This window comes from Atractosteus spatula, chromosome 28 (assembly GCF_055471065.1).
Source record: "Atractosteus spatula isolate fAtrSpa1 chromosome 28, fAtrSpa1.hap1, whole genome shotgun sequence".
Lineage (NCBI taxonomy): Eukaryota > Metazoa > Chordata > Actinopteri > Semionotiformes > Lepisosteidae > Atractosteus > Atractosteus spatula.
Window position 1 is genome coordinate 9,016,163 of NC_142733.1, and position 25,884 is coordinate 9,042,046.

General features: G+C 44.1%; 1 protein-coding gene across 6 annotated transcripts in view; it reads right to left on the reverse strand.

The window, feature by feature from the left end:
- LOC148813987 (microtubule-associated serine/threonine-protein kinase 3-like) overlaps window positions 1-19,669 on the reverse strand; it is a 56,954-nt gene extending 37,285 nt beyond the window's left edge. For 3 of the 6 annotated variants that reach the window (XM_088907703.1, XM_088907702.1, XM_088907704.1), the window contains exons 1-2: window positions 7,304-7,456; window positions 1,182-1,270 (exon numbers count right to left, since the gene is read on the reverse strand). In XM_088907703.1, the coding sequence (XP_088763829.1) occupies window positions 1,182-1,270; window positions 7,304-7,386 (172 nt within the window). In that variant the 5' untranslated portion in view covers window positions 7,387-7,456. Of the gene's footprint in view, window positions 1-1,181; window positions 1,271-7,303; window positions 7,457-14,230; window positions 14,321-19,494 lie in introns of those variants that run through there. The other 3 variants (XM_088907699.1, XM_088907700.1, XM_088907701.1) reach the window with 2 other exon arrangements.
- Between the last annotated feature and the right edge of the window lie 6,215 nt (window positions 19,670-25,884).

Here is a 25,884-nt window from a genome sequence, read left to right on the forward strand (position 1 = left end):
CATTACTTCGCAGTGGTTGGAAGGCAGCCCTAGGCAGCATAATCTGAAAAACTGACATGTATGAAGAAAACAACACCACCCAGGATTACTCTAAATTGTCAATTAATTCCATCTACAATAATACAAGTAGCAAAGGTTCGGCTACTTTTTATTTTAAAAAGAACAGATGCAGTTTAGATTTTTTTTTAAATCTCAAATACCTTAAAGGTTTACTGTATTTCTGTGCTACACTACTGTCACAAGAATCAGACTGTCTCGGAATTCATAATGGGAAACTCTCTGGCAGATCACACTCTTCTTTACAAAATTCCAAAATTCAAAAGGAGCAGTAAATGTGTTCTGTATCATAATTTTCCCATATTCAGGGAGAAGGCCATGCTCACGGCAAACTGCAATCTCTTCCATGGAGGAACAATGAAAACACAAACCGAAATAAGAAGGGAAAAAAGAACATTGTTCTTCATCACTGACAAAGGATGTCCAGTGTGCTCATAACAGGTTCACTACAGGAATGTGAAATATTCCCATATTTTAGCCACACTGGAAAATTTCCTTACAGGCATCTTTGTGTAGCGGCGTGACTGCAATGCCATGAGTCAGGCTCTACATATTAAACAGCCTCCAAAAATGAAAAGCCCACAGCTCAAGACAGCCCAGGCCCTAGGCCAGGCCAGCCTCTTCACGTCTTCATCAAAATGCCAACAACGAAATTCTCATTCGGACCTTTCCTACAAAGAGGAGAATATAAGGTCCCTAGAAATATGTACTTCCTAAACAATCTAGAATGTTTCTACCTAATAATCGAGACTAAACCAGGGGGATTAATATCAGATTTCACCACTAACTACAATTCACTACTTCACTGACGCTAAGGCTGGGGCTCATGTTCAAATCAATCAGGAGCCAGCCTGGGATGCGATGCAACATGAGTGACCCCCATTGCCGAGCCATCTGACGTCTCAATAAATTTTTTTAAAAAAAGATGATCAGACGGGGGGTCTAAATGCAGCCGACAATAATTCACCCGGAGCTCCATTCACCAGGAAAGTCAGGAAGCAGGACCGTGAAGGAAACTCTGAAGGGAAGGGAAGGGAACGACCCGCGGACACCACTACAGCGTCAAGAGGGCCTGGCGTCACCCGGGACAGAGAGTGGCGGAGGCCGGGTCTCTCAGCCCTTACCTGTTGGGATGGAGAGGGGAGACAGAGGCCGGGAGAGCGTGGGCGAGGGCGTTCCCACAGCCAGGTTCTTCCGAGTGCTGCTGCGGCAACTGCAACAGAAAAAAAAAGCCACTTGGTAACCACGGAGACGCACCAGCGTGGCAACAAGGCAACGGTCACGGTCCTCATCTGGTAGCTCTGCAGCCGAAATCCCCCCCGTCTCCAGATGCCGGCGGCACGATTAATCAAAGCTACACATTCCTTTCCAGCTCACTGAAAACATCTTTAGGGATAATTACTGCTACCAAAAATGATAGTTCTTCAGCTACAGGAACAATTCTAATTATGTAGTCTTAATCCATCCATTCACTCATTTTCTAGCCACTTCTTCCAATTCAGGGTCACAGGGGAGCCAGAGTCTATCCCAGCAAGCAACGGGTGCAAGGTGGGGGTACACCAGTCCATCACAGGACACTCACAGACAAACAGACACGCACACCAGGGCCAGTTCTCCATGAAGCGAATTACCTTCCCAGCATGTCTCTGGACTGTGGGAGGTAACTGGACCGCCTGGACAAAACTCACATGAACATGGGGAGAACATACAAACTCCAAAGAGACAGCACATCAGGTCTGGAATTGAACCCAGGGCCTCGGCACTGAGAGGCAGCAATGCTGACAACTGCACCACCATACTACCTCTATGCAGCCTTAATTTACACTGAAATGGATGCCAGAATCACACATACAAGCATATTTGCAGTTCTCCAGTGCATTCAATCAGATATGTTTAACAGAAACCTTGTGTGTTAATAATCCCAAAACTAAGAAACTGTTCAGCTGTAGAGATCTGGTGTCAGTTTGATAGTCCTCTATGGTGTAATAGTAAACACAAGATGAGCTCATAGCTCACGTTCAGTCTAAAACAAAAAAGCACATATGATCATTAGACAGAACTTATCTACCGTATCAGTTAATTACTTTAAATCAGGGTCTGTCACTATTATCTGCATCTGTAAGGGAAAGCGCGTCTGAAACCTTGATTTTTTAAACTTTTGCAGCTGTTTCAAGATATTTTCTGCCTAATCATACCCAGTTACGAAGGGCAGTGTAGTGTTATGGTCTGAGCTCTAGAACCGTCATAACTTGAAATTATAGGCTCAAGTCTAATATACAAGGCGTTGCTGCTGTTCCCTTGAGCAGGTGCTTCAGCCCAGTTGCTCAAGTCACCCAGCTGTATAAGTGGGGACTGGCATCACTGGGGAAAACCCTGCAAGACACTAGCAGGCCACAAAGGAGGGATGTTTTGTTCTCTCAGTCCCTTTAACACTACAGGAACTGAGATGAGCTCCATCCAGACTCACGTAGGGTCTTTTTTCTTACCACGTCACCATGCATATTGAATAGATGTCCAACTCCAAAAGCAGGAAAGTGGCAAGATTCTTAGATTGCCCTATTTTTTTAATCCAGGTACAGTTTTGCACCTGACATACACCAGGGTTTGTAAAAAAAAAAAGGTGCAAAAGCTTCCGAAACTGCTTCTACCTCAATCAGCGCACTCTGCAGAGGCTTAAAGACCCGCGCTGCCAGGGTGAGTCAGACGTTGACGTGTTCTTCCTGCAGACTCCCGAGCGCGGGGCTTCCGCCAATCGAGAGAGGGGCCAGCAGAGCGCTGACAGGCGACGTCGGGCTCTGCCCTCGCCGAGGCACGTACACCAGATTGTGCACTGGCAGCCTGCGCGTCGCTGGGCAAAATCTGGATCTCTCGATCTTCCCACCACGTGCCGTCGAGGCTTCCACACAGGTGCCACACCTCACTGCCCTCCTGACGTGCAGGATTCGCTGGCCAAGTCACTGCAGAGGGGCAGAAACCACCCCCTCGGGGGAAAGGGAGTTCTCAGACGGCCAATCGCCCGCTGGTTTAGAAGGACAGTTAAAACGCTGAGCTCTGAGCGGAGAGCTGTGTCAGCATGTGGGCTACGAAGGAACACGCAGACCTAATTAATGTAACTGAATTAATTTCTTTTTGTTGGTTAAAACATGGGATGGGCAGAACCAGCATAACCTCATCGACAATAAAGTAGTACAACATGTACCTTTACTTATCTGGAGAAAATGAACAATTGTTCAATGTACAGAAATTACTCTGGTAGACTTCATACCTCTTTTGTCAACTATGCTTCCATTCTGCGGCACCCAAAACTTTTATTTTATTCTCTTAAAAGTACAATAATTTCCCTCACCTCATAAAGAATAACATCTGGCATTACCGGGATATAAAGCAAGCAGCCTGTCATCGATGTGAAGTCCAACACATGCACATCTGGCTTGCTACACTCTGAGGAAATCTGCACTGATAGAGCTCCAACGAAGACACCTCCAGGCCAGAGGGTCCCAGGCCTGGTCACAGGGCATCACACACCTGCTGGTTTCACTCCAGCCTACCTTAAATATCTCATTCAAGCCTCGACTGAACCAACAAATGGCCTGATTGGAATATTTGCAATTGGGATTGTACTTTACTTATGAAACGCAATCACTAAAAGTTAATGTCAATCCAATTTAAGAGTTGAGAAGAGTCCAAGAGTTCCTATTAATTCTATTATTGTGTAACTGAGAGCTTGGCTGGATCAAAACCCAGTAGTTGTGTGGGGCACCAGGACCGGGAACCACTGCTCGAAATAAGCACAGGCCATCAGAAATTGAAAAGGTCACAGACCTGGGCACGCACCCCACACTAGATCACAACTAGGGCTCACACTGCAGTCTGGGAGGATGTCAGTCGACTAGTGACTCGAGCTAGGACTCTTAATTAAACCTACAGCCCTCCTGGCCATTCACAACCCCTGCTTTTCATACAGAATGCTCCTTTATCTCATAGAGCTCGCCGTTTTAATCCTACAACCGTCTCGTTGTGAGAGTGGTAAGATCTGGGTCCAGTTAAATGGCTCCCATCTAGAACTCATCTCCTTACTCAGGCCATTGTCTGACTGACCTATATTCAATCTGTATGAGACAGAACCTGTAGGTTCTTGTTTATTCTTTCTTTTACTTTTGATTGTACTTCTTTTTCAGGTGCTTTATAAGTAAATATTACGATGATGCAAGCAGGAGATCTGTGGCTTCAGAACCCAATAGGATTAGCCCCCCACACTCAGTGTGTGCTATCAGCCTGGACCAGAAGCCTTGCGGCAGGAGAGCTGCACAAAGCCAGCGACGTCAGGCGAGCGCTCCTGAAACAAGCCAGCACACATTATGCTCTCATTTTTTCTGTACATCTAGACAGAATGAAGTCATCCCAGTCACTTTTCCTTACATGCTGACAGAAGAAATCACTTCAAATACAGAAACCGAGATACTGTGGTGCCCACAGGCATTTCGCAACAGAGGGTACTATCAGTAGGAGGAACACTTCACTTTCACATGACAGATTTACAGAAAGTCACAGCGAGTACGTCCCTAAATCCTGCCTGAAAACAAACATCAGTATTCTGCCACTCGAGGAGAACATTCTAATGTTCTCATTGGGTAGATGGAGGTCTTGTACACTTGATATCACAAAAATGTTGCAATCCCACTCATGATGTTGGCAATTTTAATGAGCTGGCCTTAATTCCCTGCCGTCACATAGCTGAGAATCAAGTGTGAACAGAAAATACAAGACCAGGTTCTCATTTAGGAGCCTGGTGTCGTAAACAAACTGCTAAAATGTGTTGCGACTGTGGATTTACAAAATCCATTCCAGGAATACTTAATGATGTTCACGGACCACTCAAACACTGACTCTTGGGTATGTATATAGATATGTATATGTAATATCATCCCTAACTTTGCTATATTTCCAAGCCATGGCCTATAGCACAGAAAGGAATGAGGAATTGTGTTAATAGATTGGGGTACCCAGCTCTGCTGTGGCCACCATCTCTCCAGACTTACAATGCAGTTCAACTCTTAACTACCTAGTTTACTAGTTATAGTCTTAAATGGATTGAACAACTTTTTCCAGTCCTTAACATGTTGGCATGTGCCACGAAAGCAGCACTCAGAAATATTAAGATATTTAGATATAAGCGTAAAATGTAAACCGAGTTGCAACTGTGTGTTAAAATTGCACAATACAGTAATAACACCGCCTTAAGAAAAATTTGGTCAGATTGGGTCACCTCACTGCAGAAAGTGACTGCTGCTTTTTAATCAGGCCAGAAAACCGGAATCGGATCATTTACACTGCTTAAAAGGAGAAGTTTCAACAGTGGAATATTTTTATATCTGGGATAGAGAAGACTACCAGGGAGGGCTGGTCTGGGTTGTCAAGGCACTGAAAGTCAACCCAGGGGACTCCTTCAGAGTCAACAGAGAAACACAGTGCAGAGGACATAAGTGAAAACCGTGCATGAGCTCCAGCCATGTTGCTGAAGCAGACACCTGGCTTTCTTCAAGAAACAGCCGGATGACATCCACGGCTCGATTAACTTACTAAATACCAAAAGGGCTAGACGGGCCGAGCGGCCCTGTCTTTTGTTTCCTCCACTTACATGCTGGAGAGCGAGGCCATTAAAATTGCTGCTGCTCATTAGGCAGGGCTGTCCAGACCTGGTCTGGGAGGGCTGGACGGTGCACAGGGTTTCAAGCTCTCTTAAAAGCAGCAGCAGCAGCAGCAGCAGCACCTGGGGTGCTGGGAGAAGCTGCTCAATTGGCCCAGTCGAACCAGTGGCCAACTGGTTCAGCAGACTAAGAAGGGAGTTAGAATGAAACCCCCCAGACACATTGCCCCTCCTGGACCAAAACAGGCTTCTTATTTAAACAGAACACTTTTCTAAAGTTAACTTGAAAATGAAGACATGTTTCAAATATCGTTTCCTCTTTCCTAAAATTGACTTGCTCCACAGCTTCTAATGCCACATGAACCCAGTTCATCTGCTTGAAAACTACAAAGGTCTCAAGACAGATCTCTGACTCTACAGTTGTAACCCAGAGCCTTGTGAGTAGAATACCGTCAGTGACATGCTTCAGAAAACAACCGAAAACTGGTTAATGTTCAGCACATACACTGATTTTAGTTAAGAACCCCAGCCTAGTCGGCCACACTGAATTGTCTGGCGGTTGTCATCAAGTTACAAAGTGACAAAGCAGGTCCTGTAGCTATTGAGGTGAAACGACAAGAAAACAGTCCCCAGCATGACAACAATTGTATTCGGTGCGGCGCTTAGTTGTTATTGCTCTTGCAGACTCGTACTGAAAGCAACAAGCATTGAAGGCGCGCATAAACTCTAGGAAAAAGCTCTTGGAAACTCGTAACGACACCTGTATCATTACAGGGGCCCGGCGGGGAATTCTAAAGCAAGAAGGAATCAAATCTGAGAAACGCAGACGTTGTCAAAGTCAGAAGCAAGTCTCCCAACACCCCCCTTGACATCTTCCCGAGGGCGAAAACAAAGAGGCGAGAGCGCTGCTCGCCTGTTTGACTTCCCTTAAGCTGCTGGCACTGGGTAGGCAGCCGCCTTTTCACCTCACACTTCGGCATCGCCATGAGGTTTTACGAGGCTCTCGAGTGCCTGTGCGGGACGGCAGTAATAAAAGCAGCTGCTCGGCGCTGGCGGGCCGTTCCGCTGCCAGGAACCGGTCCTGGCGATGTACACAGAGAACACGTGCTCTGCCAGCCAGCAACAGCAGGCGAGGCGCTTCAAGGACAGCGATGCAGAGTCTCGACGCGTAGTCTGCTTTAAAGATTTTCTTTCGGCCTCGGCGCTTAAGGTCTTCCAGGCTTCGCAAAGGCGGTGTTAGGACTGAGCTTTTTTTTTTTTTAGCCGCTACAGTACTGTTGAAACTGGAGAGAAAATCTTAACGAAGGAGAACCGTGCAAATGTTACACTGCCACGATTTTTGTTGTTTTTTTTTTCTTAGAACTGAAACCGACGCGGTCTGAGGCTTAATTGTGAGAAAGGCGTGACGTACAGCGCAGTTTTTCTCCACCGGCTGTGTTCCTCCGTCCGCGGGGCCAAGGAAGACGGGTGACGACAAATGATTTTTTTTTGTCCCCCTGAATGCATGTTTACATCATAATAACGACAGTAAAAGAAAGAAATCTAGTTCCCTTTACCGCACCGGGGTTATAAAAAAAAAATCAAGATCAACACTTTTACCTTTTCGAGCGCTTCAGCATCGCACCCGTCACAAAATGCGACTTGTAACTTGGCGGTGCCGTCCAGTAACTCGGGTCAGACATGGTAGTGACGGCTAGATGCACAGCACCAGAACCTCCAGTGGAAAACCCCCTTGTTTATCACCAGATTAAGGAACCGTGCAGGGAAAGCCGGACCCCACATCTGTGTACAGAGGAAGTCCCGGGCACTAGCTCCATCGCCTCTGTAGGCTCCTATTGTGTAGCTAATTGTCCCGGCGTTTTGTGGCTTAAAGCACAAAATGCATCCTTGATTTACAGCAACGAGCATCCGGCTGAGTCTCCCTTACTCCAAAGTCGCTCGGAAAGCCGTGGAACGGGAACATCTGAACAGCCAGAGACCCGTGCCCGAACTAACACGGCAACATTTTTGCAACAACTACCAAACGATGCGCTTACCAACGCAGGGAAACTTGCTTACCGGTGACGTCATCACATCATCGGAAGATACCATTCCTCCCAAGGAGGGGGTTGAGGGGGAGTGAAGGGGTAGGAGCTCAATTGGACAGAAATCAACATTTTTTTCCCCCGAACCTGTATTTCAAATAGTAGTAGATTTACACGGTACGTTTAGGATTGCGTGTTTTGACATTTTACAACACTATCAACAAATGAGTTATTAGCTTGTTTGATGCAACCCAAGCAATCCATTGGCTTTATTTGGGTACAGTTTTTTTTTAAACTCACATTAAAGGATAACACTTGCGTTACAAGTTTTGGCGTAGATGGGGGTTTTTATAGCTTTTTTTTTTATTCGTCACTGAAAACAACAACTCGGAAAGACAGGACGGTGCTGTCAACGTGCAATGTAAGCTGAATGGATACAGTGCTCCGATAAACGCGACACACTTGCTCTCAGCTGCAGAAGGTTCGCGAGAGTCACTCAGAATTATTGACTGCGGGGGTCGAAATGTGCGAACCTTGGCTTTAGCAGCTGAACAGTTCCTCCCCGGCGCAGTAGGACGGGGGGAGCAGCCAGCAGTCTAAATTTGACTGCGCAATAACGCAGTGATGGGTAACTGGGAGGGAATCTTTGTTTTTTTTCTATGTCGTTATCCTCCTTAAGCGCTCCCATTATCTTGAAAATAAAAAGTGACCTGTCCTGCGGTGGCACGCCAACGGCACCACAACAAAAGCAAAGACAGGCTGTGGCCCTTCGGCGATGCAAACGGACCTGTGCAGACTTGACTTTGCAGGCCCACCCCCCGCCCCCGAAAGGGCAAGAGACCCCACAACACACACAGCTCTCGCTCTCAGTGAAGTCGATTGAACCGCTGTGCTACCTGGCCTCATTACCCACACGCGAATGGCTTATTAAAGTTGATCTCAATTAAACAAGAGAACTACACCGTTACTACATTGCTATCGCCACCGAATTAAAGCCTGGGTCATGGGAATACTATAGTCTTTCATGCATGTGAAAAATAAAAAAGGTACCTAGAGCCATTTGTATTTTCAGTTCTGTGTTGCAGTTATCCGTTTGTAAAGGGACTCGTCTTGGTTAAAGCATAATCCTAATTTGCATAGACCACCAATCTAAAGTGTCCATCTGCCAAAAGACAGATGCACAACGGATTAATCCGCAAAATGTGCACATCAGTAGTGTGAAAACAATTTATATTAGGATTGCTGCAAATGATAGGAGTCAAATGAAAATGAAAAAAAAACATACATATTCAGAGTGCTTTAAATTTGTAAAACTTCAAATCAGACTGCTATATAGTCAGGTCCACAGGGTAAATTAGCAGTGTCATCAAACTGTGACACGACTTGATTGAAGTTCAAGGCAACTCTAAAATTCTGTTCTGTCTCACACTATTCAGGGATAAGGAGCTATCAAGTATTAGGCACTTTGCTCAGACTAAGATAGTATACTCTGACAGGTATCAGCTTGACAATATGCAGTGGTTTCATTAGTGTCAGACATGCACTAAATATAGAATTAATTGAATGAACCTTTATTACCTTAAAGGAATTTGACTTGCACATCAAGAGTTTATACAACATACAACATATACAACAATAATACGTTCAACTATAGTACAATACCATAATACAAGATAACATTTAACAACATTGCTCAAACAGAACTCTTCTAGTACCAGAACATAAAAAACAGAGAATTAGCCTGTAAAGTGCAACATTAATAATAATATTCGTACCTGCAAACATTTTTTTAATTGTGCAACAGATGAAAGCTTTTAGGTATAAAGGACGCAGATGCTCTCTTAGTCTTTATACAGGGGATCTGGTAGAGGACAGAGGACATACCTCTATCCCAGAGAGTAGGAGAAAATATCCTAAAAAGACTGGGATGATCTAAGATTTTATGGGCAAGGTTAATAATATTTCACTCTGGTAGACATGTTATTGAGTCCTAGGATGCAGCAGTTATCTTTCCACCAGTCCTGATCACTTTGTTCAACTCGTTTGTGCAAAGATAAGGCACCTCCTTGACTCTGAGTATGAAATGTTAAAAAGCTCTGAATAAAACTCTTATGAAAAAAAACGCTGACACTGTGCTTTCTACATTAAAACTCTTAAGTAACCTCCAGAGCTTTCCTCTCCTTCTCCCTTCTCCTTCTAATTAATTTTAACTTTAGTGTAAGCTAAAAACATCCCTCCCAAATTTCGCAACAGAAAGGTAATACCAAGCTAACGAAATCTCACCGCCAAACTGACGTGGCGTGTCAGGATAGGTACGAGGTGTTTCTCAATATAGCACACTTCACTGGCTGTTTCCACATTTACGCCTCTTACTGGCTCAAAAACCGAGAATAACAAACAACAACAATACATTGGGCGGGTCTGCTGGCGAAGATGTTCTATTAAACTTGGCAAACGTTTTTTTTTAAGTTAAGGTGACCAGCCCTAGCCTGCAGGGTGTTAGGGTTAGGGTTAGGGTTAGGGTTAGGGTGTCCATAATTCCCGTCTTCCTCGCTCCTTCCTGGCATCACCACAAAGGGCAGATCCACACAATGTTTGACTCTCTTCAACCTTTTCTTTCCTTTTTTTCTGTCCCTCTTTCAATATCTTCTTCTCTTTAAACACCACTGTCTATCCATCTATGTCCTAAACTGCTTTCTCCAGTCCAGGGTAGCAGGGGAACCCAGAGCCTAACCCGACGAGGAACAGGTAAAAGGTGGGGTACACCCTGGACGCTACTGCAGACACACAGACACACACACACGCACACACTCACGCCAGGGCCAATTTAAGAGAAGCCAATTAACCTGCCCGTGTGTTTTTGGACAGTGGGTGGAAACCAGAGCGCCCGAAGGAAACCCACGCAAACTCGGGGAGAACATGCAAACTCCACACAGACAGCACCCCAGGTCAGTAATTGAACCCAGGGCTCCAGTGCTGCAAGGCAATGCAGACCACAGTGCCCCCATGCTGCCCTATAACCAATGTAGTCATTTTTTAATATAGTAACTGCCATGTGCTTTTTAACACTACAGCTCAAACTGGACACAGTTCATATACCTGTCACTATTGTACTGAGGTTTAACAGCTACACTGTATACACAAAACGTAGCTGAGTAAAAACTATGAATGTGAATGAACATGCTATGATCTAATTCGTTTTCGATTAATCTTATTATTGCAGCAAAACCACTTTATACTTATCAGCACAAAGGCAGTGCACAGTAGCACATTTTAAGTAAACCGTGTTTACTTTAAAAAGTGTTCTTAAAATGCTTGTTTTTAAAAACTGGAGAAACTTTAATTTATATATTGTCAAAATTCAAATCTAAAAAAAAAATCTAAAAAAAACTTCTGAATGCACAAAACCATCAAAGCAAACAAACGCTGTGCGTGGAGTTGTGAAGAAGGATCGAGTTTTCTGGACTGGGATTGTAAGCAGTTGTTTCAGGATACAGGGAGAGAGCAGCCTGTGTCGGCTTGAGTTAATATTATAATGTTTCCAGAAAGAGATGGGTTCGGGAGCATGGCTCCAGGCTCTCACTGCCAGTCTGTGTCTTCAGCATATGAGCTAGTGGCCTTTTCACTCACTTCCTTCCTTTCCTTCTAAAACTATCACTCCTCCAGTTCGAGATTCCAGCCCACGCCCTGATATCATCTACCGTTTCCTGTTATTCCACTCTGGATGTGTTCGGCATAACACTCTGTGACTACTTCTCTGTGCAAAGTTAATTCTACCCCCAAAACTGCGTTACCCATGCCCTGCCCTGGAGAGACCTGCAGGGGCTGGAGCTCATTTCAAACCCTAAATGGATCAGGACTGGGACGCAATGGCAATTGGGCCAACGAAGACACCAATCGAGTTCAGGAATCTATCCAGAGCTGAGTTAGAATGAAAATCAGACCAGATTATTCTGCAGAACCGATGTGTGGAGTGCTGCAACAACATAGGAAAGGAGGTCTCGCAGCTGGTTGACAGGAAGTGCACAGGGGAGACCAAATGGTGTCGCACAAAGTAAGAATTTTCCAGAGAGGCTGCACGCACCCGCTTCAAGGTTCTAGATCCAATCCTGCTCCTCTTGAGTCCCTATCTAGCTGATTTTAGAGACAGCAATTAAATCAGCAAGTTCTACAGATCTGGAACGAACTGTGATCATTTGAAAGGACGATGCCTTAATTGAAGTACTTTAGAGATTCAAACAAAAAAAATATTTCAGAGTTATCAAAGGATATCAAAAATAAAAAAGGGTTTTCATCAAATATATTACGCCCAGAGTAAACTTCCATAATACCTTTGTAAATTTCATTTCAGTCAGTGATTTTTAGTCACAAATATTGATGAACTCTAACAGCTTTTCAGTATGTGTTTCATCACTCAACAGCCTAAGGTAGACTGAATCTAGAATCGCATACAAAGATGTGCTATAAGTACACTCATAGGCAATGTCCTCTAAGACATAGAGAATGGTGGAAAGAGCACAGGATCCAGTGGTACCTGTTTAGCCTCAGCGAAGTTTAAGAAATTGCAATGTCGCCCCCTAGTGGGTCTCCAGTCTCCACAGCAAATGACACTTTGAAGGCATGTCCTGCCTGAGAAAGAACTATTCAGTACCATAAAGTAGGTACAGTACGTTATAAATAGGGATGACTAAGGACTGTTTAAGAAAAAGTGTAAAAAACACTTGGTGAGGCACAAAGTGCTATGAAAGTGCAATTTATTCAGACCATTACTGGAAACTACGTTTCACTGCATTTAAATGCACTGACCTCCTACCATTTGCGAGATCAATGCCTCCGGGGAACGTTCTCTGTGTTAATGCAAAGTGCCATCTACTTCAACCAGCACATTAATTAGCACCCTTCCCCTGTGAGGTGGATGAGGCTCCATGTTGTGAAAAATCAATTAAACTGAATGCCAATTTAAAAATAAAAGTAACCTGTTTATTACAGCATCCCAAGGGACTGTGTACAATGATCGGGGCAGTGGTGTACTCACAGAGGATGTTATGTGAAAACTACTGGGCCTGTACACTGGAATTAACCCTATGAACACCATGATAACATTCCTAATCCAGGCTTCACTCCTGTGATGTGTTACTAAGATACAGAAGAAGCGTTACTGCTGAAACTTGTCAGATCTCAGAAGATAAGTAAGTCTGGGTCTTGTCAGTACTGTAGGGTCTCGACATTCGTTATGGTTCAGAGCTGAGAACTGTAGCCAAATTCGGACACCGCCAAGCCCACCCCTATACCTGTCCTTTATCCCTGGGCGTGTGCCTGAATATGACTCTGTTGAGATTTTCTGAATCATTGAGATACTAGAAACTATATGGGGTAACTGGGCAGAATGTCCACCTCTGGTTTCTAAATTTTCTTGTGTTCTAAACACAATAGACCTGTCACTCAGCGAGATGGCTTGGCTCGATCAACACTGGAGCCTGTCCTGTGGTGGTTCATCAATAGATCAGGCTTCCCTCTGCGCTGCTGTATCTTCTAATTGAGCACAAATAGTGCCAAATGCTTCCTGGCTACTATTGACCTTGTTTTATTGAAGTTCTTTTTTTCCACTGTATCATTAGAGGTTGCTAGGCAACCCATGTAATCATCGGTGAAAGTCTGCAAAGTGAAGGAACGTGCTGGGCTTGACGTTTCTCGAATTACAAACACAGGAAAATGTTCTCGACATGCTGCTTCTTTCACACAGATCTTTTTTTTTTCTCATATGAGGTGTCATTTCTCAGGAGACTGGTATTTATGATTAGAGAAGTGATTCAGGGCACACAGAATGTGTTTAGCAAAATGCTATCTCCCTCCTCTACGGCGAGTTGTGGGTTCGAATCCCTGCTGTTGTACCCTGAGTAGCTCCAGTCCACCCAGTTGTATAACTGGGGGGTGATCACTGTCCCATCCAGGGAGGGTGTCACATGCTCTCTGTTCTTATTAACACTATGGAAACCAGACTAAGCTCTGGCCCAGTCAGCTGCTGTGTCCAGTTTATGGAAACTTCCTCTACTGTCTCTCTATCTTTGACTGTGCATTCAGTAAGCATCTGGATCTGGATCTGTTGATCTTACAATGTATCCACATTATTATGATGTCACAAATGAATAATTCCGATACTCCATTCAGGCCGAACCTTTGAAGGCCCAGACTAGAGCATTTTAGGTGTTGCTCCACCTTAACCCCCTATGGAAACTCCAGATGGCTCACTCAGGTTCTCCTGGCTGTGACCAGCTTGGCATCCAGGGGTTCATACAGGACAAGGAAGTAACCTCACAGTAGATTGTTTTAGGGCTCAAAAAAGCTGTCTGTCTGTTCTTAAGACATGGACCTTCAAGGCTCGGCCCCCCTCCCCACTACCCCCAGAGTGCATGATGGAAGCTCAGTGTTTCACAATCGCTCGGGAACGACCAGGGCTGCCCGCCCCAGTGCCAGCGTGTGCGATGGGGGGGATGCATCTTACCTCCAGGGGTGCAGGGTTAGTAACGGGCTGCAGGGGCTGCAGGGACTGCAGGGGCTCAGCAGAGTAGGGCTCTGGCACGTAGGAGACAAACTGCAAAGCAAGATATGTCAGATCTGTCAGTCCACTGACTCACGCCTCTCCCAGCACACATACAGCCACCCACCACCACCACAAAGTAGGCTCTCTGGTCTCTAGTGCAGCAATACTTTTGGCCAACAATATCAACGTTATAGTTACTCGCTCCAGCAACCTCACGACCACACCGGAATTAAACTACAACAGCACACCCACTTGCAAAACCCCTGAAAGATATCATAGATTTCTCGATTGCCATTAAGACACAGGAGTCCAAAATTCTTACACATTCCTGCGCAACTTCTCTGGGATTCCCAGGGGAAACACACTGGAAAATGTGGCTTCCTGTGGGTCGGATACAGGAATCCTCAAAGATAATGAAGTTCAACAGGGCAAAAGATGGAATGCTATTACTTTCCAGGAATTCACATTTATTTTGGTGCCGATATACTAAGCGTCGTAAACACCTGCACTTTTATATAAAGTGTTTGGACAACAGATGCAGTAGTTCTTTTTAGAAATCTTTTGTTGCCAGTCGAGTGGCAGTTCTGAGTAAGATGCAGCGATGTTCTCTACAGGAAGTTGTAAACAGACTCAGTGGCCATTACAGTCTTCATTGCCTGCTCTAAAAGATTGTTTCCGGTTTTGGTTCATCTTTTATCTGTACAAAACCACAAGCCAGTGCATGTTTGTGTTCTTTGGGTATAAGATTTCCACCTCACGTCATTCAGTTCAGGAGTCATCTGTTTTTATTCTTCGCTTAGCTCTTGCAGGGAGAAACAGCATTGTATTTCTTTTCAAGATGCCTTTCTTGCAATGATGCAAAATGATAGAAGAATGATAGAAAAAGAACACGTTCTTCACAAATATGGTTTTCAGTGGCAACGTGTCTTTGTTCTGATGTATTTAATGTCAGCAAACTTTTAAGTAACATTCTGAATTTTCAGTTTTGTACTTTCAATTTTGTTTACAAAAGCAGGAGGCACTAAGGTCTGAACACTGGTATCAGCTATCGGTTAGAATGGTCTGGTTTATTGTCATTGATGAGAATCTCCTCCTAGTCTTATCCCTATTTATAGCAATACCAGGCTGGCACAACCTCCGATGTCCATAAACAGCACCCTACGTAATGAGTACTGTTACGTCTGAAGTTAAACTCCGCAGTAAAAGGTGCTGGTGGTGATCTGTCTCTGTACGCAAGCAGAAGCACTTGATTTTCCAGTAAGTAAGCCGGGACCAGAAGGGTGCCAGACAACGCTCCGCATGATCTGGAGCTGGCAAGCTTAGCAAACGGGCGGACGTAAGGATGACTCCATCTGGGCTAACAACGTCTGGGGGAGCAGGTGTGAATGAGGACCTTAGTCCTTAATTACCTAATCGAGCCCTTAATTGTTTAACTGGACACGTGAAAGCCTTCCCTTGTTCTTAAGAAGCTGGAGAGATCTTTAAAACCTGTTGGACAGCAGTCCTTGAAGACTAGAGCTGGGGCTCTCCTGCACTGAAGAAGTCCAGTCCAGTTCAGCAACTGAATTGAACCAATTAATTAAATTGAACCCAAAGCATTCGCTCCCGGGCCACGATATCGGTAGCCTTGGCTTGGATGTGAGTCATCTTACACCTTGCATAGGGCCACAGAGGTGTGTTTTTTTCATATTTTGTGGAAGCGTGGCTCAGGCTGCTAGAAGAAAAGAGCAGCGCTGGGCAGCGCGTGTCAGGGAAGACCGCACAGCCAGAGCTCCGTGGGCTATGCACCTCTGAGCACCTGGCAAAAGCCAGAAGCAGAAAGGGAGCTTTTATTTTATTTTTAAGCTTTTCTCTCATACAACACGGGGTGAAATAATTCATCTGACACTGCTCAGGCTGTGTCCAGGGCCAAGCCTAAGGTGTTGGGCATGTAGAGTGAGTTACCCAGTTTTTGAGGCTGATGCTTTTGAAGCTGAAATCCTGGCTTCCTTTAAGAATTGGCTGGATGAGATCCTCCGATCAGGAGAGCGGGCACCTGTTTACACAAAGAGTTGTGGGAGTGTGGAACAAGCTGCCCGCCCATGTGGTTGACACCAATATCCCGTTTTCTTTCAGGACTTGCCTGGATGAGATCCAATTAACTTGGCAAGTTGAACCGATTGGCCTGGTTCTGGGTAAAAAATAGAACTAAAGAACTCAAGGCTGCAAAAAGTTGGTCGGGCAAAGCACAAGGTAAAATGAATTTTACTCTGCTGCAAAACCAACCCTGTATCTCCTTAAAGAGGCAGCTGAAGGATGAGAAAGGAAAGATCAATTAAAGCTGTAGTTCCCATGGGATAGTGTTTCATAATTCATTTTGCTACAGATGACACTGTAGCCCAGATTGGTATTATCTTTTTTTAAATTGAATATGGCTTCTGTGCCAGACTTCATTACAGGCCCAAGGCCACTGGCGCATTAAAGTGGACACTGTTTCCTGGCATGCAGAAGAGAGGGTGTTACTCTGCCTGTGCACTGAGCTGAAAAAATTTCCACTGGGGCTTCCAGGGAACACAAATATCAAGAAAACAAAAACATTTGGCCATGACACTATCTCAACAAGGCTAAGGCCAAAATTGCTCACAGGCTAGCAGTTGCATCTACCTTGAGTTCCAAGTTCACAGCTAATCGGAGGAGTGGGTTATTTTAGTCTATATTGATTTACCCACTTAGAGAAAAACATTTTACACATGTATGCAAAAGCTTTGGCTCATTAAGGATTATTTGTACTCTCTTCCTCTTTCAAGCAAATCCTACTGATTCATTGGTGTGGAATTTCTATAACATTCTGCCCCAGACTGACATACAAAAATTCATACTGTTTTAGTTCCATTTTATGTCGGTTCAGTTTGCAAAGGCTTTATACTGTGTAAGAACATGAGGCAGTTTGTAAGTGATATGACACTTGGCACATTATGCTTGTAGTAACATCCAGCCGTTTTTTCAGAGGGGAAAGGGTGTTATATTCTAAAACATTGCCGGGCAGTCTGTTCCAGATTCCCACAGCCTTATTCACCCTTTGCAGTTAATGAATACTATTTGTGTGGAAAGTTTGGTAATGACAAATCTGGAGGAGTTCTCACACATCTCTCTTTCTAATTCCTTGCAATGTTCATCCGAGTACCCCTGGACTCTGAGTCGGGGTTTAATAAAAATGAGCAAGAGCCACATGGTCTTTGGATTTAGGAGCCAGGTCCCTAGAAAAGGATTTTAAAAGATCGCTTACATGAGAAAATCTGTCCTTTTTAAATCTTTTCCGTGAACTCATCTTATGGTTACAGGCCGGCTGTGCTAGGTTAACAATTTGGAAAAAGCTGAAGCATTCCATTGCGGATCGCCCCGCTACAGATATTCCAGGGATCAGGGATCAGGGAAAGCGGTTTCGTCGTGTCAGACTGTCAAAGAGCTGCCGAAAAGGTAGTCTCTTCTGTGCTTCTTTCTTTGCTGCAATCCTGCACAATACTAGTTTCCCTGGATTCCAGGGGCTGTGGCACAAAGCAAGCCACTGTGCACTGATAGCACAGCCATGGCTGCAGCAGCCAGATGGAGGGGTTGTCATAGTAATGGAAAAAGAAGGAAAACAATATTCCACACAAAGAGTACAGAGCAGAAACAGCTCCCATAGTCTGGGCTTCAGGCAAGAGATTTTGTTCAAGTTAAAAGGGAAAAGAGATTTTTTTTGTTTTAATCATATTTTTATTTAAATTTCTATCAATTTAATTTTTTTTATTTAACCATTTATAAAAAAAGTATTGTTTTTCTGAAAGCTAGAGAGTTTTAACTGAAGCCGGTGAACGCATGCTCACAGACCCTAAATCAGGGCAGACACCTCATTACAATGACCTGTTGTAACTGGGATATGATTTAATATGGTGAATTAACTCCCTGGGTCCAGACAGAAACATAGTTTAGGACATTAGTCCAGCCATGAGATCAAGATGGAATTACATGTGGAACAAATTGCTCTCCCTCCACACTGGCACACTGAAGCTAGGCTGAGGCCACCTGGGTTGAGCCCCTCCATCTTGTCGGCTAGACAGTATCTGACGGTAAACCACATGAATCCAGAAAGGCCCGGCAAGATCAGAACGGCTGTCCCAGAGAGGGAGGAATTCAAACGAGGCACATCGGAAATGGGAGAGTGTAAGACGACACTGCCTGGCCCTTTTTAAAACAACACGATGCAAAATCCATCTGTGGGTATTGATCCGTAATTAAAATATCATGCACAAAGGACGGACGGGTACAGACATTCTCTAAGCATCGTTCTTTTCCTTTTGATCTGAAAATAGGAATTCGATAAGAAGCCTTGCTTGAGCCAGTAATCAAGTAAGAGGATTTAGTGATGTCTGTTTGCCTTATTAGCGGACACACGCCGTCCTGGTGGCCATGATAAGGGTGAGTCAGCCTGCAACTGCTGGTGAAGAGCCCAGCTGTGCGGGTCCCCGATTATGCTGTGAAATCGACATACCGAAGACTGAGGGAAGCTTCTGCGACTGCTGCTCTAACCCTATACCTGCTCTTGTCGACCGCTTGGGGAACCTTTCAGCGTGCGCTCAGACCTCTGCTCTCTCGTTGCTCGGCAAGTAAATGCTAAGCGAAACACATCATAAGATATCAATACTTTAGAATCATACATGACCATGTGCATAATTAATATGCACTATATACAAATATTTTGAGTAAATGTCTTGGGTTATGTATACACTTAAATTTTTTAACTACAGGCAAGCAAGCTACCCAACTATTGTAGTATTTTGAGAGAACACTGTTTTATTGTAAAACGTATGGAACATTTAATCTCATAAATTATGTATATATCCGTATAGAGCCCGTAGAAAATGATTTTTAAAAGTTTCGTTTCGCTAAAAATTCAGTTTAGCCTAAGAATAGCAGAGTTTCTCGACGCACCTTTGCGAAAACGAGCTCTGCACCGTTTTCACGCCACTGTTTTTGGTACTAAAACACTTTTCATACGATCTCCCAGTTCTTAGCTCCCGAAGAAGAAATGCGCTGTTTTTACCCAGTCAGAGAGCATCCTGGAATCACAAGACCAGTTTATCATACAGGGGCTCGTGATTCCTCTCCCTGTCTTTCACAGCTCGCGGCTCCCAGCGCTCCTATTTTATCGCACGCAGTCACTCATCATTAATAGGAAATGTAATATTAATCAGCGGCATACTTACTCGAGTGTGAGGGATGGGATTTTAAGTTTGTCTCTCCTGGACTTCATCATTGCGGCGAAGCGGACGGCTTCCCTGCTCAGCCTGTGTCAGCCCTGCTCTGCAAGCGCTCTCGGCGCAGCTGAGGTAATCGCGCTGAGCTTGTGTCAGTCATCACATGCAGTATCCAAAACTAGAGGCAGCGGCTCTCTGAGCGATCAGGTTGATAAATACCCCCTAGGCATCGCCCCTGACTGAAGCTCACAGCCCACGCCGAGCCACGCAGGGCGGATTTCAAAGCTTATCCAGCACGCGTTTTCTAAAAGCAGAATCGACTCCGTGCATTGCAAACCGTACGTTGCGCTCCCACAAGGGAAACGGCACAACAAACGCGTTCATGAGCACTGGGAGACCGCTCACTCGTCTCCCTATGTGACTGGCTGGTACGGGGGCGGTTTGGGCGGGGTGTGGACGGGGAATCGATTCTCCTGCTCCTGGCTGGGGTCAGGTGTCAGGGTGAAAACCAAGAGAGAACAGAACTAGCGAGTCAGGATATTAATCTTGGAGGATCCCTGCTCAAGTCGCGCAGTTCTCCCATTGTGCTTACGAGTTGCTTAAAATCTTAGAAAACACACGTGCGTCTTGGATAGACAAGTTTCCAGCATTTGTTTTGGATGACCCTCGTTACATAACTGTTCAAAGGATTTTCACTCGACGCCCCAGATAACAGTTAGCTGCAAAGTACTGAGCAGTTTAGACACAACCTGACCAGTGTTGGAATGCAGAAGGTCGAGCTCTTACCAGCTATGCCACTAAGATTTCTGTACTGTACAGTATAGATTTAGAACACGTGTCTACACAGGTACACAGTACATGTAAAAAATCCATTCCAAAGAATGCACAGATTTCAAAGCCCAGAGGACAACACTGGCAGCTTTCCTGTTCTGAAGACTAAAATGATTTTGTGGGTATTGAAATTATTCAGAATCACCCCCTTAGGCAAGTTGATCATCAGCTGAAGCACACATTGGCACAGACAGAAAGAGAAGCTGTAGCTGTTTGGTAATGTGCGTAAGAGCCAGTATTCTCAAGAGCAATTAGCTGGTTTTTAAACCCCCCCCCCCCCAGCAGAACGGGACTTTAGAAACAACAGGAAACCAGGCAGCTCAGAATGTTTACTATGAGATTTCCTCATAATGTGTTTCATTTCCTGAGGCAGCATGGTGGCACAGTGCTTAACATTGGTGCACTGCACCTCTGGGGCCCTGGGTTCAATTCCTGGGGTGCCGTCTGAGTGAGTCTGTATGTTCTCCCCATGTTCATGGGGGGCTTCTCCAGGTGCTCCAGTTTCCTCCCACGGTCCAAAAACATACTGGTGGATAAACCGGCTGCTGGAAAACCTGACCCTGGTGTGAGTGTGTGTCTGTGTGCCCTGCGATGGACTGGCGTCCTGCCCAGGGAATATCCTGTTGCACCTGTTGTTTTCTGGGATAGGCTCCGGCTCCCACGTGATCCGGTACTGGATAAAGCACTTAGAAAATGGATGAAATGTCCCAGGTGAAAAAGACTAGAATGATGATAATCAGGCTCCAATGAGCCGCAATAAGACAACGTAAGCAATGCAATCTATAAGACAATATATTGGCAATTAAATTTTCTTTCCATAAAATTCCATAAAATATTCACTAGTACAGTACTGCAGAACCATGACTTGTTGCAGGAAGGAGGAACACAATATGTATCACCAGGGTGAGCAAGCTGCAGGAAGCTAGGGATGAAATGGATACGCACAAACCTTTGCAAAGGTTACAAACAGGAGGGATTTAGTGCATTTCTGATCTGGATGTGTGTTTAGATGCAGTAACAAGCAAGACAACGAGAGGTCACAATAAAAAAAGCAAACACAAAATGAAATGAATATAAATTCAGGACGTTATGCTTAAACTTTACGACGATTTTCATTTATTTAGAATTTTATCTTCTGGTTATGTGCCACCACATCAAAAAATAATATTACAGCCTTAGAGAGAGTTCAGATAAAGAGCAACAGGAATGATTCGTGGTATTCTGAGGTATTTGTCATAAACAGGCAGGATGAAAGAGATAAATCTCTGCAGTATCTCTTGTAGTAATTTCAGCAAATTGAATTGAGAGGGGATCTGATTGAAGGACAGGATCCCAAGGCGTGTAGACCTGGGGACTCATTCAAGCTAAGCAGTGAAGCAAGCTCAAGGAGTCACAGTAGGAGCCTAAAGTAAATTCATTCAGGACTGAGAACAGGAAAATCGTCTTTCCACCAAGGGACGTGAGAGTCAGGAACAGACATCCCAGATAGGTGAGGCCACCTTTAAGGTTTCTTCCAGAGTTTCTTTAGAAGTGTCTGGCTGAAATTTAAGATTCACTTATCTGCCAAACTACCAAACGACAGACTGAATGGCCTATAGTTGTTTTCAGTCTTTCCTCTGTTCTTATCAAACACACAGGACTGGAATATGAACAGTTTACTCAGTGATATTAATTTGGTAAAATGATATTTTTTTACCTTGAAGCACAAAGAACATCACACAGCATTCACTCTCTGTAGACCATACACTCGACGCACAGATAGACAACTTGTCATTTTGATATCGACAAAAATATGTTCAACATGGCTTACATCATGTAAGCTGCCTACTAATCTTAGAAGTTTACCACCTTTCTAATGCAGAATTACATTCTCCACTACATATTGTGCTATAAGTACAGTATAGTCTCCATGGAGAACTCTACATCCAGCAGTTGCTAAGGGAGCAGGGAAACTCATGGTTGCTAGGAGCCACAGTGGAGTCTGACCTGACCCCCTGCGCGAGCAGTCAGGGGAGCCAGTCTGCCTGGGACATCACACGGCAGGGAGTGTTATTCAGGCAGACGCGTTCCCAGTTTTCAGAGAACGCAGCTCTGATCAGATAACGCCCACCTCCAGCTGTACTGCAATCTCCCAGAGTCTACCTCGTGTGGCAGCCCGATTGGAGCAACGGTCTCTGGAGCAGCCGCTCAGACTACTGTCTTCCCCGTGAATGCTTTGGAATGACTGAATCTTCCCAAGCTTCAGAGGATTCAGTGGTGGAACTAAACCCTGAATTTATTGTCCTTTATTGTTGGCACTGACTGAAATAAACACGTAAATAAGCAAGCAGGTCTCCCAAGTTATCTGGCAGCCCTGCAGATTTTTAAATGCTCAGCTGGAATGAGAACCAGCAGAAACAATGTTCCCCCAGTGCAAGGGCTGGGAACCACTGGTATAAATATTCATATACGAATATATGAATATATTAATATAATGAAGGGCTGCAAAATTAGCCCATACACATATTTTTTTTAATTCAGCTACCGTGAAGAGCATTACACTAGAAATGAATAGATCATCTAAAAAGAGCAGACTGTTTTTTCCTTTCTTTGATTGTCTTTTTCCTAAAGCTGTGTTTTTGTATTTATGATGGTCAGCCGATTTTGTTCAGGATATTGATTTCTGGTTACAGTACATTGGTTACATTGGCCTACTGAAGGGAAGCCAGACACTGGGCGAGTAAAAAAAAGTTGTGGATTGTCTGTGTGGATGAGCTGCCTTTCTTTCTGCACTCCACAACAGAAAAACAAAAGAAAAGGCTTCCCTACAGAGTCTAACATTCAGTGTCTAGCTGTGTTTGGAAAAAGCCTTCTGCACCAGCACAGCAGCATCAACAACTGAGGTCCCCCAGTAACCATGGCGATGAAGGCTTACCTGCTCTACTGCTTGAGGTGCAGGCTTTTCTAATCAGTCATTTCAAATTGGCATTTTCTTGGGGGCACCAGCAGCCAAGAAAACGCATGACTCAATGGTGCGGCTTGCTGCTGTACAGTGCGTACTCTTCATTTCTGTTTTCAGCAGACCATACAGCAGCATGCAGCCTGACAGTGAGCACTGACAGGAAATCTCGGTACTCGCTCAAGATATCCAAGTGTTTCGCGCAGGTGGTATGGGACAGTGCTGAGCTGCCGTGGCTCAAACTCACCTGCTCTCTCCGTGTCCATAAGCCCTGACTGCAAAACATATCCCCCCTGTTCTTCTACATGTGGTTTCCTGCACTGCAGAATGTGAATGTGAAATCCATCCTGAAGCTACATGATGTGATATCCCCGTGTGCTGTGGTAGTCGGCGCATTAAGAGTAGGCTGAAATTGGCCAGAATCGTTAATATTGCTAGTAAAATAATTGTCTGACCACATAAACAGCTAAAAGAGCTGTACTATATTCCAGTTTGAAGGAAAGCTGACGTTGTCGTTGATGACCCCTCCCATTGACTTCATTCCCATTTTCAACTGCTACTGTTCCTTCGGGGAGGTGTTTCAGAATGCCAAGAAAAATGCAGACAAGAAATCTGCGGTTCCCTGTGCAATCGGTATATTGAATCCAGCTAAGTGACTGTTCCCTGTGTGGAGCTATCGGGTCAGTGTAATGATAATGTATTATTGTCAGAGAGAGATGTCTGTTTATGTATTTAAAAACATGTATAAAACATGGATTTATTTTGAGTGTTTTTTTTTAGGCCAAAGACATATTTCCACCCCTTTTGGATGGAAATAAAAATTGTATTTATATGAACGAATGCACTTTCTTACACAATGTAACCATGTAAAGTTTTACTTCTCTCACATGTAATATTGCAGACATGCCCGTGCTTGGAGGAGCTGGTGTTTGTGTGGCAGGGGTAGAAATGTGTTTCATATCCATGGAAACACAGCACAGATGGGCACAGTTCCCTTTAGACCCTGCAGGGACCCATCACATCTCTTTGCTGTCTTATTAGTGCATGGGAAGCTGCTCTGTTTTTCCTCTATTAAACCCTACTGGAAAATGTGCGGCTTCTTGGAAATTAATGTTCTTCCATTCCAGGACTGCCTGAAATTCAGCCTGCGTCTTCCTTTCACTTCAGATTCAATCTGAACTAATGTTTGTTTAGAGCCTGGAGGACAGCCCAAGTCCTGAGTGTACCCCTTTTGTGTCATGACATATGGCAAAATTAGTGATCACACTAAAAAGTTGATTTATAAAAACAAATAAATCAAATCACCCATTGTCTAATAGCAGTTTCTGAATATGACTGTTCCTCTTTAGTCTCTTCTCCTTATACTGTTGAGTGGTGGGAGCAATCAGTTATATTGATGGCAATAGTGTAACTTGTTTACAGATTTATATGTAATTTCTTCTAGTCATAATTTTATTATATTTTTTTTACAAAACACAGTGGCAGAGCCAGGCAACTGTCCTACATTTACTGATGCATCCAGTTCATAGTGTCAGTGCACAGTCTAAATTGGAAGAACTTTTGCCTCTGTATTTAATCACTCAATAATATATTTATCTGCTTCTCCGCAAAAGCCTGAGTCACCATGTCGGAAGCAATCTGTTCAGCCATTCTGACTCGCAGCGCACTGCTACATCAGATCAGAGGAGAAAGTTAAAAGATAATTCAGTCAACTCCTTCATTAAGGGAGCTGGTGTTACTGATGCTAGACATGTGCTCAGAGTCACATCTTTACAGACGCCACTATAAAATAAAAGGCTTGATTTCAGGCTCTTTCATAGAACACTCACAAAATGCACCAACAGAAAAGCAAATATGAAATTTGGAAGTAGAAAATCAGCATGTGAAACACACAGCACTGCACGTTCCCATCGGAAATGTTGGCCTTCGAATGCAAACACATTATCTGATAATGCACTTGTCAACAAAGGATTTAGGGTATCAAAAGTATGAATTTTGAAGGGAGAGATTCTTCCATTCAGCTGGTTATCGAATGATAAATGCAAATACATCCACTAATTTGTAATACCTGATCAGGGATATCTGATGGAAACTTGGCCAACGTCTCTTTGTAAATGTTTGTGTTAAATCAATAAACACGTAAATGAACAGATAAAGAAATGTCAGTTTCTATCTGCTGACAAAAATTAAATTTGGCGAGTTGATGTGTGGGAGGCTGGAGCCTTTTAGGGTCTGGGAAGATCCAAGATAATTAAAAACTCTGCAATTATCTGCTAAATAGGTCAGCTAGAAAAAAAAGAGCTGCTTTCAGGACATTACCTTCATGTGAACCTGCCCTGTTCCTGTTAATTGGCATTCTTTAAAAATGAGCACAAATAATGGACGTGTCACCAGTTGCTCTGGGACTGATCTTCACAGGCAGAGCAGCAGATATTGCTAGGAGAGAAGTTTGCACAGAAGAAAAAGATTCACTTTGACTGGAAAGTTTAGCTCAATAGAAGCACCAAGCCACAAGTATTTGAAGGATTACTGCTGTTGCTTTAAGTGTTTCACACATCCTATAATGCCACTCTTTAAGGTCTAAAGTGCAAACCTATGAACAAAAAAACAGAACTCTTTACGTCTTCCCT